The sequence below is a fragment of the Mastacembelus armatus genome, chromosome 6 (genome assembly GCF_900324485.2).
Source record: "Mastacembelus armatus chromosome 6, fMasArm1.2, whole genome shotgun sequence".
Classification (NCBI taxonomy): Eukaryota; Metazoa; Chordata; class Actinopteri; order Synbranchiformes; family Mastacembelidae; genus Mastacembelus; species Mastacembelus armatus.
In genome coordinates, this window is record NC_046638.1 from 6,504,514 (window position 1) to 6,521,143 (window position 16,630).

At 39.5% G+C, this 16,630-nt stretch overlaps 1 protein-coding gene across 1 annotated transcript in view; it reads left to right on the forward strand.

Annotated features, from left to right (window-relative positions):
• Positions 1 to 16,630, forward strand: part of nell2a (neural EGFL like 2a) — a 74,057-nt gene that overhangs the window by 45,866 nt on the left and 11,561 nt on the right. The window contains exons 14-15 of the mRNA XM_026311137.1: positions 3,228 to 3,350; positions 6,340 to 6,435. Of these exons, the coding sequence (XP_026166922.1) occupies positions 3,228 to 3,350; positions 6,340 to 6,435 (219 nt within the window). The remainder of the gene's footprint in view (positions 1 to 3,227; positions 3,351 to 6,339; positions 6,436 to 16,630) is intronic.

The window sequence follows — 16,630 nt, forward strand, 5'->3', positions numbered from 1 at the left end:
ACAGCCTGAGCAGCAGCAGCAGCCAGTGAGGGAATACCTCTCTCATGTTAACACACACACACACACACACATGCATTTTACAGATTTAGTTGGTGATACAATTTAGCGTTGCTTACACTTAGTCCAGGACTGTAATAAGCCTGAATTCCTAAAAAAAACTCAATTGCAAGCAACTAATACCAAACTCAAGGGTCATGATGATATACAGTGGCAAGCACACACACAACACCTGGTGGTTCTGGTGCCCTGTCTGTTCGGACTGACAGCTGGCTGTTTTCTGCTCTGGCAGATGTGACCTTGGGGAAAAAACCACCTTGTTCTCTTTCCTATTTCCTGTGCTCCTACTACTGTTTTTATGTGCGTATGAGCAGACTTAAACTCTGGCCAACAGCAGCTAAGTGTGTGTCTGTGTGTGAAGCAGCAACAAGAGAGCAGTGGGCCCAGCCCTCCTAAGTGCCCTTCAATCCATCTCACACACACACACAGAGATACATCATACCCTCGATGGAGGAGCTCATCACAATGTCACTTTCAATTTAGATGAGCTCACGGTCTGTTCAGGAGATATAATGGATTGGATGATGGTGGGGAAATGGATGATGCGGTTCAGGTTTCCTGCAACAAACATTCATGTTTCTGATCCTCTCACTCTTCAGGTGCCATCTTTCAGCCCACAAATCTCACTATCTTTTACAATGCATGCATTTAAAAAGCTCTGAGTTGTGGGGTAAATACCTATAAGTGGGAATTCAACACAAATATATATATATATACATATATATATTGTACCTCTGTTGGCTCTGTGTTCTGCTTAATATTTATGCAAAATGTGTTAAGAGAAATGAATTTATTTCCAATCCCCTGCCAGGTGCTGTGTGGCCCAAAAATTTATTGAAATAATGAAAAACTGCCTAACTGCTTCCCCCAGATTCACAATAAAGTCTTTGTGTTTTCCAAGAGCTTTAACATTTACAGTAGAGATTCAGTTGTCTTACATGTAGCCTCGGAAAGTTTTTACTGCACTAATATAAAATGAAAATGCTTTCTGGCTATTTTATTCAATGTTTTTTAATAATTGATTAGAGCAAGAACTCTCTGGCCAAAAGATGGACCTTTCATGTTTGGATCCTGTTTTGCCTCCTTTTGGGATATGACTAGATATAGAGTTGTAAAATAAGGTTAAAATAAGTCCAGAGGGTTTATCACACTGCAGCTGATGTAGCGCTCAATAAGAAAGTACATATCAGAAATATTTAGGTGGATATACTAGAAGAGTATTTTTTGTGTGCGTCTGAGAAATAAAGATCTGCCTTTAACGTTCATGGGCAGATGAAGGGCATCCATTAAAACCCATGTTATGGGCAAGAGAGAGAGCTTAGATGCTTTACGATTCTGTAACAAATGATATATTCGATTTGCAGTTAGAATATCTTTGTTGCAGCAGGTGTTGAAAACGTTAACACCACAGTGCAGGCCTTAGTGGATAAAGTCTAATAAGTCAGCACAGTGTGATGGTCTGCAGTTTAAAGAAGGTAAACATTAATCAGCTGTGCAAAAGGTTGACACCATGCAGTGGAATTGTTCAGAAAGATTCAGCTTTGGTGTAATATAACCTACTGTTATCATGTACTGTCATGGCAGCTAAACATAATATTTCAAATCTGTGCTGAGATCCAGCAGCCTCTAGACAAATCAAATCACATTTATCTCAGCTCACAGCTTCTTGACAATAAAATCTGAAGTAAAAACACTGGGTGTAACATCGACATAAAAATAAGAACCATTCTCCTCTGCGGCTTCACATTAGTTCATTTGTGGCATTTAGTCTCTAAAGGGGTCTATTTTAAACTGTAACAAATGATTCCTTATTAGTTCTAACAGTTATGTCTTATTTTTGTAACACATAATGTTAGCTATAATATAACAAATTTGCATTAAAAATTCACTTTTACTCACCATTAACATTACATTCCATCGCCGCAGTAGTCTGCTTTACAATATTTGGGTTGTGTTATCTGCTCAGCATGAGGGTTTTATAGTAAATAAACAAAAATACTCAACAACATTAGCCAGTGTAATAGAAACATTAACAGGTATTATATGGTTAAAAATAGCACTACATTTTAATTCATTTATAGTTTCACACCATGCGTTATAATCCTTTATTGTACTTGTAGGGATAATATTATCTGGTGCAGTTATTTAATGGTGTCATTAACCTATTTTAAATTATCTTTAATCATAATAGCCTATCACAAAATAAGATTTTTTTTTAGTAGCTTGTGTGACTCTGGTTTTATTGTATATATGAAAACATTCTTACACTTTTCATACTACAGATGTTACTTCTTTATCATTTTGTATGTGATATAACTACAAAATGTACTTGTCTGGTATCCTTCAGGCTTTTTATTACATGGTATTTTGTCACCTCAGACACTGCGTCCTATCCAGGGGATTTCCACATAGAGTGGAAGAGATTTGTTTGCTAGTTGGATACGGTATGTTGTCATGGGCTGAAGCCATTAGTCAAGCCTGTCATTGATTCGTAACACACTGTATTGCTAACTCCACAGCAGCGATGATGAGAGCACAGGCGTCCTGATTTCAAAGGGACATTTCATTGCTGCTTGTGTGAAACTTTCAGAAAACATTTGACTTGGTTCTTAATGGCCAATTGTGTTAAATTACAACACTCATTGGTTCATAAATGGAAAATACAGCAGATTTTTATGCCACCTCATTAATGTGCAGTGTTTGTGCAAATTGAGTTTATTTTCCAGTTGTTATAAATATATTGTGCCAAACAAAGACAACAACATCTGAAACATTTTTTATGACAGATCATGATGGGCGACAGAGTAATGACTCATTCTCCAATTGGCTGTTTGTTTCTTATGTCTTATAACAAGACTCACAGCTTCCTACTATCAAGTCATTTAATTCCAAACTGAGTTTGAAGCCTTAATGTGTTTTTAATGGAAAGTAAAACAAATTACCAGCTGACAGCGATCATTTCTCATCTTTACAAGGAATAGAAACATTTGGTTTTCTTTAGTCAGATGTTATTTCCTTCTCAGCAGTAGTGTTTTGCAGATGTGAGAATGACACTATTGAACCTGTAGCTGCTGTATTAGTTGCATTTGTTTTACAAAAGTTTTTCAATACAAATGCACACTGTATATAGTAAAAACTTGAGTTTATCATTGGTGTTTTGTCATTCTCAGAGCATGATGAGTGCCTCAGCGGACTGCACAACTGTGATGAGAATGCCTTGTGCTTCAACATGGTTGGAGGCCACAGCTGTTCTTGTAAGCCCGGCTATACGGGCAATGGGACTGTCTGCAAAGGTAAGTACCACCTTTATTTATTTATTGTGTCAAGTGCCCCACTCACATGGATCTACAAGACATTAAAAGTACATTTTTAGTGCTGAAACATTTGTCAGAAGTCTTAAGTTCCAGACTAGCCCTTAAATCAGCATAAAATAAACAGCAAAGCATGAAGTGGACTTCATCTTTAGTCTCACCTACAGTGGGTACGGAAAGTATTCAGACCCCTTTAAATTTTTCACTTTTTGTGTCATTGCAGCCATTTGCCAAAATCAAAAAAGTTCATTTTATTTCTCATTAATGTACACTCAGCACCCCATCTTGACAGAAAAAAACAGAAATGTAGAAATTTTTGCAAATTTATTAAAAAAGAAAAACTGAAATATCACATGGTCATAAGTATTCAGACCCTTTGCAGTGACACTCATATTTAACTCACATGCTGTCCATTTCTTCTGATCCTCCTTGAGATGGTTCTGGTCCTTCATTGGAGTCCAGCTGTGTTTAATTAAACTGATTGGACTTGATTAGGAAAGGCACACACCTGTCTATATAAGACCTTACAGCTCACAGTGCATGTCAGAGCAAATGAGAATCATGAGGTTGAAGGAACTGCCCAAGGAGCTCAGAGACAGAATTGTGGCAAGGCACAGATCTGGCCAAGGATACAAAAGAATTTCTGCAGCACTCAAGGTTCCTAAGAGCACAGTGGCCTCCATAATCCTTAAATGGAAAAAATTTGGGACGACCAGAACTCTTCCTAGACCTGGCCGTCCAGCCAAACTGAGCAATCGTGAGAGAGGAGCCTTGGTGAGAGAGGTAAAGAAGAACCCAAAGATCACTGTAGCTGAGCTCCAGAGATGCTGTAGGGAGATGGGAGAAAGTTCCACAAAGTCAACTATCACTGCAGCCCTCCACCAGTTGGGGCTTTATGGCAGAGTGGCCCGACGGAAGCCTCTCCTCAGTGCAAGACACATGAAAGCCAGCATAGAGTTTGCCAAAAGACACATGAAGGACTCCCAGACTATGAGAAATAAGATTCTCTGGTCTGATGAGACCAAGATTGAATTTTTTGGCGTTAATTCTAAGCGGTATGTGTGGAGAAAACCAGGCACTGCTCATCACCTGCCCAATACAATCCCTACAGTGAAACATGGTGGTGGGAGCATCATGTTGTGGGGGTGTTTTTCAGCTGCAGGGACAGGACGACTGGTTGCAATTGAAGGAAAGATGAATGCGGCCAAGTACAGAGATATCCTGGAAGAAAACCTCTTCCAGAGTGCTCAGGACCTCAGACTGGGCTGAAGGTTCACCTTTCAACAGGACAATGACCCTAAGCACACAGCTAAAATAACAAAGGAGTGGCTTCGGAACAACTCTGTGACCGTTCTTGACTGGCCCAGCCAGAGCCCTGACCTAAACCCTATTGAGCATCTCTGGAGAGACCTGAAAATGGCTGTCCACCAACGTTCACCATCCAACCTGACAGAACTGGAGAGGATCTGCAAGGAAGAATGGCAGAGGATCCCCAAATCCAGGTGTGAAAAACTTGTTGCATCATTCCCAAGAAGACTCATGGCTGTACTAGCTCAAAAGGGTGCTTCTACTCAATACTGAGCACAGGGTCTGAATACTTATGACCATGTGATATTTCAGTTTTTCTTTTTTAATAAATTTGCAAAAATTCCTACATTTCTGTTTTTTTCTGTCAAGATGGGGTGCTGAGTGTACATTAATGAGAAATAAAATGAACTTTTTTGATTTTGGCAAATGGCTGCAATGACACAAAGAGTGAAAAATTTAAAGGGGTCTGAATACTTTCCGTACCCACTGTATATTGCATAACACTTTTCTCATTGTGGATACCAGTAAACCTATTTCTACCAATAAAACAATTTTCTCCTTGTAATATATCTGAATGCAACTGTGCACACACATATCGTTGAGTTTTAGTTAAATGTTTATGAGACAGTATGTGTGTAATTTGGATTTTGCACCAGATATCAACATACCACTTTTCCTTGTACATAAGAAATGATTTGAGCCGAGTATCATGAATATTTCACTGTAGTCTGTTTTAATAAATAAATCATACAAAATAAAGACTTTTTTTTTGTAGTTCAGGCATATTCACAAGTGTGCATCAATGTCAAATTGTCTCATATTTATGTCTGACGTTTTGAGGCTACCATGATGTTAATTGCCACTGTGCAAACTGTATTGTGGTTATGCTCACACCAGGTACCTACTGAGAAGCCTTCTGTGACCCAGGTTTAATCAGTGCTTCTGTGTTTGCTGTTGTCTTTGTAAACTTTACTCATACTAGGAAATTGGTCTGACCTTAGCTGCCTAATCAATTTCTTGATTAGAAATCAATTTACAGGGGAAAGGCACTGATTTTAAACGATTTTAAAGCTCAGCTTGTCATGATTACCACTATGCATCACGTAAAGACATTTTTTTATATCTTACATTACCCAGATTTGGATTAATACTTTTTCAATACTTCAATTCTTCAGTTCTTATATAAATATGCTAATATTTATCAAATCTAGTCAATAAATGTCAGGATATCTCTTTGTGACATTTCTTTACAAACATGACTTCCAGTTTGGGAGAAATATGGCTTCTAATTTTAAGTAATGTGTGGTACTTTTTTTACTGGGCAGGGCTTCTTTTGTTTTAAGTACTGTACTTTATATTCCTTATTCTGTGGTTATAGAGTATTTCATTTGTTTTTATTACACTCTGTCAACTTCAATGACTTCTCTGTGTTTTGGTGGCACATTAACCAACAGTCTACACATGGATAATGAACATTTTTGAATTAACCTCAGTGAGTTTCATTAATCACAGAAAATAATATCTTGCAAGCCTGTAATGAATCACATCTCCAAATTAGCTCTTATTCTGTATGCAAATACATATGCTGCTGCTGGTCTAATTACATAGTTAATGCTCGTTAATCTTAGTGAGTAATGGCTCTTGTCCTCTGGTCTACCTCTAGCTATGTGTGACGGATTGTGCCAGAATGGGGGAACCTGTGTCTCACCTAACAACTGTGTTTGCCAGCAAGGATTTACTGGGAAGAGATGTGAAACAGGTAGGGTTCCTTTTAGTTCTCCTGTAGTAGCTCAATAAAGACTTTGAATGTTTAAGAAGCAACACGAAGCAGGAAAAAGAGGTAACATAAAATGTTTGTGAGTGTTTTACATTTTTCGCATCCAACAGGAAAGAGGGAACAAGATTACAATGTAAAGGCTTCTAAATATCTACACTGTTGCTCTCGGTATCTTGGCATCTGTGCTCACTGTGATTATTCTTACACTGCAGAGTTGGTGCTGGTCTGACCCTGACAAAACAGCTGATCCAAAAATGCTAAGATGTTTTCATTACTCATATTCTGCCGAATGCTGCTGAATTCACTGTGCGTTTTTGAATGTCTGCGTGTGTGTGTCAGTGTGTGCGTCAGACTGTGTGGGTCTGTGCTCAGTGGTGAATAATGAGCTAGTACCTCTTCCAGTGCCCTGGTGGAGGATTTGAACTGCAGTTGCAGCAGTATGGGAATTACCTCATATCACAGCTCTTATTAATCAGCATGGTATTCTCCCCATAGGCATCGTGCCACATCTAAATTACGACTGCACAAACTCCTGATGCACAATATCTGATAAGGAAAGCATGATAGCTTAGCCAAGTATTAGGTCAGATTGTGTTTATAGCGAAGGCCATATCACTACTTGCTCTGATGCATGGAAATATGTGAAACAGTGTAGTGATGAGACTTAGGGCTTTGGATCATATACACTATAGAGTAATAATTGTTAGTGATTTAAGAAATGCTATAATCCTTGTGGCTGTGCTAGATGCACCATATATCTAAATCTATAGTTACACCACTCTTCTCATAACCTGGTTCAACCCTTCATAGGGTGTCCTTCAGGAGACAAGCAGCTGAGCTACTAGAAAGTCAGGTCATGATAGTTCTCTCAGTGTGTGGGCTCGTGTTTGAGTGACGCAAACTGAGCCTCTCTGCTTGCTCATTGGTCCAGGTATTGATTGCACATAAAGGACCTTTTTTTTATGAGGCGTTCTTTTTACTGCCCGTCTTAAAGTAAATGAATTTCCTCATGGTGCTGCTCTGAGATGCTGAAGAAGAAGAAAATGGTGTGTGTGTGTGGGCAGGCGTGTGTGTGTGTGTATGTGTATGTGTATGTCAGTGCTACAGGCAATGTGTTAACACACCTAAACCATAATAACTTATCCTCCCTCCCATTTTGCAACAGAGAAGGTTTGAGGACTGCGTCCCTTAGTAATGGCATGGTCCAGGCAATCACACATTTCATTACCCTCTATAGTGTTTTAGATCCCTGCCTTTCTCTTTTTGTCTCCCTCTCACACTTTGTTCTATTGTGAGTGAATGTGTACCAATGTGATTCTTTTCATCACTCAAAATCACAAAACAGACATCTACAAACTGGTTTTTCAGAATAAGTTTCTCTTGTGGCCTTCTATTTTAAACAGATCAAGCACATCAGCGTTTTGTTGTGAGTAGGTTTTTGTTCTCAAATACTGAATATTTTCATGTACAAAGACAAAGCATACTACTTCATACAAGCTTCAGTCAGGCACAATCATTTTCACACATCCAGCGTCTTTACTACACCTTCATTCATTATTTAATGAATAAACTTACATATTTGTCACAAATAAGAGTAATGTAGATTAAATGACTATGGTGAACTGCATTGAACCAATACCAATAAAAGCATCCAAAAAAATAGTTTTAACTTTTGTACTTAAGTCACCTAATTTGTGTGATGTCTCCAAGGGGCTCTTCCTCATCCTGTTCTTTTAATTTTATCTCCCTGTAAAATGCACTGTTCTTTTTCCACAAAGACCAGCCACACTGTGAAGCAATACTCACTTCTCTGATTCATTAAAAACTAATGAATAGCAGCCCGAGACTTTTGCTTTCACCCCAGTTGTGTGAACTGGGGTACAGATGAATTGCAGCAGAATGCAGGTGAATTGAATTTTGTTTATGGTGCTTACATAATTGAATACATTTATTTGACTTTGCACCACCCATATATATCCATGGATTAAAATATTGTCTTTTCTGTTAATGTGGTCATTTGCAATGGAAGGTAATCATACAGTTGTAGATTAAAAAATCTAATCCTTACAATGAATGCAGTCTTGCAGGCCAACGATGTAATAAATCCTCAAAACCTCTAGGTCCAAACTCTTTGCAAGGGTGTAATAACTAATATTGAGTAAGGTTTGATTATGGTTGACTCCAGAAAGAGGACTGAGTATGAACTATGCCTAACAGACAGCCAGAAAAGTTGTATTGAGGCACAGGCAGGTCTCTTGAATTTGCTCAAAACTACCTGTGTGGATAGAAGTAAGTGAGAAAATATGTTTTATTGCACTTTTGAGTAAACCAAAGCTTTAAGATGTTCTTTTCTCCGTTAAATCTGTCAACTGCTTGCAAGCAATTATCTCCATAAATACATTTGTCTATTTCTTAATCACAGCATGAGTGGAATTGGGGAATGAATGATTGGTGGCTCAGGGATCAGTCTGCTGTTACGCTTCTCTCAATTCATCACTGAGGCTGATTAGAATTCAAGGTTTAGGGATGCAAACACAAACAAGCGCTCACATGCACACTAAAACTCTACCGCACTCCTCATGCCTCAGGCGACAAGATGTTTGTCACCACAGCTGCTGCTGTTGTGTACATGTCTGTCTCTCTCCTTCCTCCCACAATCTGACTCCTTCCCGATCTCATCGAAGTCAGCTCTCTGTGACAGTTTCCATCCTCAAGTGGGTTTTTTTGTGTGTGTGGTTTTATAGTCCAGGACCACTGTCAAGGCCCCTTGCTACACGGCTAAAGCGCTGGCACTGTTTTGAGACCTCAACAGTCATTCAGTGTGAGAGGAAGGGGGGGGCTTCTTGCTGTCTCCTCAGTGTGACAGGAGATCCCAGTGAGGGACGTCTCTACTGCAGAAGCTCACAGAGATGTATGGAGGTTAATGTACTGTTGGATATGGTGCTCTGGTGGGGATGAGGTGGGGGAGGATGGCAAGGAGGAAGGGGAATGAGAACAATAGTTTGGAGAGAAGAGATGGAGATGTCCGGAGTGAGTGGCAGATGCAAAATTCGAGGATAGAAAGAAAAGAGGTAACACACGGGACGGGGTGAGGGGAGGTGAAGTGGAAAGGCAGATACAAAGATGTTGGAAAAAACTGACAGATGTGGCGATGGAACGGGAAATGCAAGGAGAGGTGGTTAGAGGGTACGAGTTAGTGGATTTTCTCTGCATTTGGATGCAGAATGAGGCTAGTGGACTCAGTGCTGCAGGAGAACTAGAGTTGGGTGGATGAACATGGAAAAGCTTTCACTGAGTCTGGGCTCCCCACCCCCTTAACCCTGTGAGCTTTTAGAGGCCTCCCCAGGGACCCCACCACTTCTGCTGCTGCAGCGGCAGACTGACGGCCTGTCATAAGACACAGAGCAGGAGCTCTTGAAGGCACTGCAGAGACACACATGCACACCTATGAACACGCACACACATTTTGATATGAAAGGACACTAGACACTAACGGCAACCTGCTGCCTATGTCAGACTGTTGTTTTTCAGTAAGTTAACATGTGCATACATGCAATTTTCTGTACAGTATAATTTGTGTCTGTGTAACTGTACAAGTATATTGACGTATGTTAATATATTATCTGTATATTGTATTTCCATGACAGTGTGTGTGCTAGCTGGCTTTTCATTACCATTCATGGGGAATGGATGGGGAGGGACAGGGGACACACAGTGCTGACGGACAGACTCCAGCTAGTGGAGAACTCTGACACATCATGAATTATGCAAGATACAGCTGCAGCAGGGCACATACACTTCAGTCATGGATATAAATGTACGCAGGGCCGGCCATGTAATGTGTGCCCCGAACATGCTGCATAGTCAGTATGGTAGCCCCAGGCAAGCATTACTCCTTACATTGCTTGGGTGAGAGAATGGCAAATGCTGGAATATTATGTTTATTTTTCAGTAAAATGGCTTCACTGGCTTGGAGAAATTCAATTGTAAAATATGCTGTAATAGTTTTTAATTGAATCTAAATGTCTGTTAAAGTAGCCGATGTTTTGTTCTTATGAAAATGTAGCCTTACATGAATTCATCAATCAGCGTAAGAACGTAAGACGTTTCTTCGGCTTGGTATCTTTCAAACAAATGATCAACTATATGTTTCCCTTAAGCCCAAATTGAGCTTCAGCTTCTGTGATTAATTAAAAAAAATCCTAAATCACAAAAAGGGAAAACAAAAGATTGACAAGTGTTACTTTGGCAAGAAAACTTTAATATAATATGGAACCTTCGCGGTTGCACTGAAAAATAAGGACAAAATACATCATCTGTTATGTGGACATAAAATACAATTGCTGTATTGCATGACCATTTGATGCAAATGTATTGTTTTCTTTGCCTTTATGATATAAATTTCCCATAATCTCAACCTATAGTGATATTTATATATTGTTTGAGTTGAGTGATCTTCATTCTTGTTACATAAAACACTGAAAATATCACACTGATCCTCAACAGCACTGAAAATAACATTCAATGAACTAAAACAAACAAACTGAACAAAATCATTTTGGCAGCTCTATTTGACACAGTCAGTCTAATATACAGGAGGAACTTATTATATACAAGTTTGAGAGTGTCCTTACTTACAATGCTTTTAGGAAATATCCTGCAAATGTTCATTGATCAACAAGGGCTTTATGATTGTCTTAGCATCAAGGCCCTAGACTGTAAAGATTTTTACCAGCATTAATAGTCCCTGCATTAAATAATTGGACATAACATCTGTGAACATGCTCTCACCTGTTTAAGGTCTTGGGTGCATATTTATTGACTGAATTATATTATAGCAGCACTGAATTATATATATAATATTATATTGACTGTTCATATGAGATGAATGGGCAGGTAGTCTTTGTATTTCCTTTATTTTCAGCTTATTATGTTCTCCTTTCAGGCCTCTCTAAACTTATTAGGATGCTTGGCCAGCAGTTAAAATTTTCTGTCACTACGCTGACGGTTCTGTAACTAATGACCATTTCTGCTGTCCTTGGGTGGCCCCTTGCAAGTTTCTCAAAGGATGTTCTGGGTGGTTGAAGGGAGAAGAGCATTTGATCTGGTGCTGTGGATGGACACCTCTTCCTTTCATCTTTCAATTCATCTGCAGACTGAAGTCCTTGAGAGCACTTTTAATCAGTGTTGCTAGATCGCACAGGGGCTAGTTTAGCATCAACAGAACAAGAAGGAAGACATAAAAGATATTTATGTTCAGTGCTAATGATGCAATTTAGATTTGTGACTCCTACACACTCATTGAGAGTTATGTTCAAGAGTACCATCAGGGGTCCCTGGCGCATATACTGATGTAGGCAAACCTCCCATTTTCAAGTCACGATCATTTATCAGCTCACTTACTCTCTTGAAGTGATGCTGTCACGAAGAGATGTGATCTAAAGAGTGGAATGTTTTATTTACATGACATTTTTTAATTGGACCATCAATATTCTTTTTGTCAATGAAATGCTCACTGAGTTTTTTAAGCTTTCTCTTATACAAGGAAAGAAGAAGGAAGGGAGAGAGAGAGAGGTTGAGGAGGACGTAAGTGGACAAGACGTGAAGTGAAGAAAGGATCAGGTTTTGATATTGGAGTGTAATGGCAGATGAGAGAGGACACATGCGGGGTTAAAGAGGAAGAAGAAAAGGAATATATATGTGAGGTGAAAGAATGGAAAAGGAAAAGCAGTAATGAAGAAGACACGGGGGAAGGCAGGAGACAAGTAGATGGCCAGTGAGTTCATTTGGAAACTCTGAAGGCAGTGAGAGTGAGGGGAAGTGTGTGAAGCCTTGAGGTCATTATGGTATATTGACTAGGACAGAGGGCAGAACAGGGCCAGACAAACAACTTTCTCCCTCAGACCTCATTTACATCGATGTCAAGCTCCAGGAGACTTGTCAAAGATTTAGATAGAAAGACAGAACAGACAGACAAAAACAGGCTGAAAGACAGACAAAATAACAGACCAATATAGACACAACCAAAGTCTAAGTCTTTTTTAATTAAAAACAGGCCTGTCCAAATTAAATTGCACTGGACATAAGCATTGTTATCACTTGTTGATTCTTTGCTGGTGTGTAATGTTTAACAGCAAATGCAACTGTGTGTGTTGTACAAAAGTCTGCAAGAAAACAAAAAAAAAACGTTCACATTCTCCTCATACCCAAACTTTCTCCCGGGCACCTCCCACCTGACACTCACAGGTAGTGAATATCTAAAAACCATATTAATTTTTTTTCACCCTTGACAATTCCTGTGATGCATCACTGCAGTTCTTCCTCTCCTCCTTTACTCCGTGATTTACCCACAAGGCCTGGGGGCCTGTGACTGTTTAAGCTCAAGCGGCTTATTTAAGCCCAATGATTATGTATTCATTATTTATTTAGGGATGGCCTTACAAAGCACTCACTCCATCACTTGTAATTAGTCTGTCTTAATTAGGCCCTGCTAATGGCCAGAGCTGTCGCTTAGCTGAGCACAACCTGCTGCTTCTATCTAAATGACACATCTCCCAGGGATGGTTTGTTGCTGTAGCTGTTGCAGTGCAGCAAACTACAACAGGTCTACATTGCTTTGAAAGCTATAAAATCTATAAAGTCTTAGGACACTTTAAACATAAACATTTTAACATAAACATAGGCCATAAGTGTCCTGGTTCTATCATTAGGTGAGTTTTCATATATATATATATATATATATATATATATATACACAACAGTTTTTATGTGCAAAGACATGCTAGAATCCTCACAGGATTTGCAGGATTATCTGCTGCCAGTTGGTACAGGTTTAATTGGTCTTGAGGTGCTTGCTCCTTCTCACCTATTAAGGACTGAAAATCTCTGCAAGTTGCTGGGAAGAGCCACTGAGTGTGGCCTGTACAGCTATTATGGGCCCTTTTTTAGTCAAGAGCAGATATAGGACATCATGCCACCTAGAAAATGTACGTCGAGTAGTTATTTTAGCAGTTGTTTTGCCTTTCACCTGTGAGAAATAGAGAAATATTCGGTTCTTTAAGGTGCGATGTGTTAAATGTGAAAGATTGAGCAGCATCTAGTAGTGAGAGTGCAGATTTTCTGTTGATTACAAACTAATGACAACATATTGATGAATACTTTATATCATTTCTGATAATAGATTGCTCTAAATATTACATATTAAGCATTTAAGCTGCCTCATACTCCAGTATGTTCACCAGCTACCTTGTCTGTCATTTGGAAGTGTATTATAAAGTCTATTTTTCAGAGCCTTTTCACTAAACTCAGCTCCCTGCTCTGATAATTGTCACCTTTCATTTCATTAGTTTTTTCATTCTTAATGTAAATATAATTATTTGTGGGACTTTAATTGCCACTGCTAACGCAACTCTTGGTTAATAGGCTACAGGTGCAGTTATCAGCATGTTTGTTTGAATTGTGTGTCTGTTCCACTGTTGGCTTAACTGTAAATGTCCATTGTTCCACTCACAAGCTTGGAGATTAAAGGATTAATTATGATACATCTTACTTTAAAACAATTATTCTAAAATTCACTTTGACATGTTTTTTACTGCAGAAAGCAGCTGACACGTGTTGACTTGCACGTGTTGACTTGCACTTTAAGGCGTGGATGAATTGTACAGCTATGGGTACTGTATGTAAGTGATACAGAGTGATTACATTCTCTACGTGCTTGCAGCTACCAACTGTTTACAAGGCTGGTTTCCAATTTACCATGATTACTCATCCCCTCTCCCACTCAAGTACTTGCAGATATGGATTTGTATTTCAGTTTCTGTGTCATCTTCAGGAACCCAGAGTATAAATTTGCCTCAGGTTTCATGATGATTGATTGATTGCTTCTTTGAGTTCTATCTTTCTCTTAATGCATACTGAGAACCAGTGACAATCACTCAATCATACCGTACAGAAAGGCGCAGAAATTAGCAGGCCTTTTATTTACCTTATTGCTGGGTTATATACATGCCAATAATAGCTTTTTACACGTTATTATCGACTTAAAGGATCTGCTGCCTTTTCTCAGCCATCATTGTAAACTTGATCCGACGTGAAAAATTCAGCTCAGTTTAAAAGCCACTTAATATCAAATGGCATCTGACATCAGAGCAGGAGGAAAGGTTCAGTTGAGATCCAGAGATGTTTTTGAATAATTCCTTCAGGAGGGAGAAATAAAACAGGATTATCAGGTCTACCTCTATTGAAATGCAATTCACTTTGAATTGGGATACTGTACTGCTGATGTACATATGGCAGCAGTAGCTGGTTCTGCACTGAGTGATGCAACACTGCAGAACTGTGCAATCCAACCCCCCAGGGCTATGTGTCAGTCAAAGCTGGGGGAGGTTGAGGGAAAGGAAGAAGGGGGGTCAAAGCAAAGAATTGAGTCAGGAGTGAGGTTGGAGGGAGCAGGAACAATGAAAGGGTAGGATGAAGAGATGAAGGCCAACTAGACTAAATTCTAAACTCTTGAGACCTTTTCTGCTCAGACAGACAGCGAACTGCAGGGATGAGGAAAGGTGATGACGAGGCCACTGTGTTTGCCTCAGCTCTGAGACACAGACACATAAAGTGAAGGCAATACATAGAAAGGTGAAGGCACAGAATTAGCAAAGAGGGGACTGGGTGTTCGTGGCAGAGTGGCATAACAAGCCCAGGAGGGTGCAGAGGAAAGACCGTCCACTTGTTCCTTACTTTGTCCTCTGAGAACAGTTTTAATAGAGCCCTTGTTTCCAGGCTGCCACTCAGGATAACGAGGAGGATAACTGCCGTCTGTCTCATTGCCTCTCTTTCACCTCCCTTGTATATTCCTCCTTCTCTTCCTGCTTCCTCCTCCTACTCCTCTTCTCTTGTCTCCTCCACAACTTCTTCCTCTATCCTATTATCCCTATTCTCCTCATTCAGCCCATCCTCATCCTCCTCTCTTTGTGTACGTATATTTTCTGTAAGAGTTTGTGTTTCAGTCAGCAAGGTAACTGCATAATAACGTAATTCTTCTGTGGCCTTGACTTCTCCAGAAAGCCAGCTTTATTTTGTTTATGTCGTTTTTTTCAGATGAGAGCAGAGAGAGGAAACACATGACATAGTTTAACAAGTGAAAATGCTGCACCATCCACATCTGTGATTCAACAAAAAGCAAATGCCTCATGACTCAGTAGGCAGAGCTTTCAGACAGTGCCCTTGTCTGATTGTCATTGTTGATGATTTAATTACAATGATCTTCCACTTTCATTTACACAACGTGATAAAAGAGAAGGCGAGACTTTTGCAAGCATGCTGTATCCCTGCTCTACCTCACACGTTCAATCTTGTCGAGTCCACGGAGCAACAACAGTGAGTTTCACTGTCCTAAAACGCAGCAGCACTTTAAACGTTGATCTGACAGTGGGCTGAGAGGGTTTGTGCTGTAATTGTGGCTGACAGGTTTTCCTCAGATGAAAGAGAACGCAATGAATCTTTTGTGGAGGGTGTAACCCTCCGTTGTTACAGCCAGACAATCAAGCTTTTAAAACGCCTGAATGAAACTGGCTGAAAATAACGCATTTGCATATTTTTAGACTTACTTCACCAGCAGAGTCTGTTATAAATAGTAGCTCACTCCTCACACATTACTTTGAACAGTTGAATGCAGCCATATTGGGGAGAAAAGGATGATTCAACCAAAATCTGCTTCATTTTTTATATACTGGCAAGACATGTAGCTTTTCTCTTTAAAAGCTCCATGTAGTTTTAGTACTTGGAAAATTCAGACAAGAAGCATTTGCTGTTTCTCTTCAGGACTGGAGAGAATTTATAATTATTTTCAAAGATACATGTCGGCCAATTATACTATTCACTGTACAGTAGAGTGAGGGTTTTTTATGCAGTGTCCTTTTAACCCAGCGTTGCAGACAAATGAGGTGCTCTGTGCTCACCAAACTGATGTGATTAGTGAAATATGAGGTTTCGCTTTAATGTGTGTTGCACTGAAGGAGAGCTTTTTGGAACCTGACCAGTATGGAAAATAAGAAAAAGGAATATGCTGTAGTTTTTTTTAGCAAACCTGCAGCTGAGTCAGACAAATGTGGGTAATTTTTAAATAGATAAGTCCCTAATCTGTGAGACATTTGATCAACGGTTAATCTGCTGCAGAAATTCT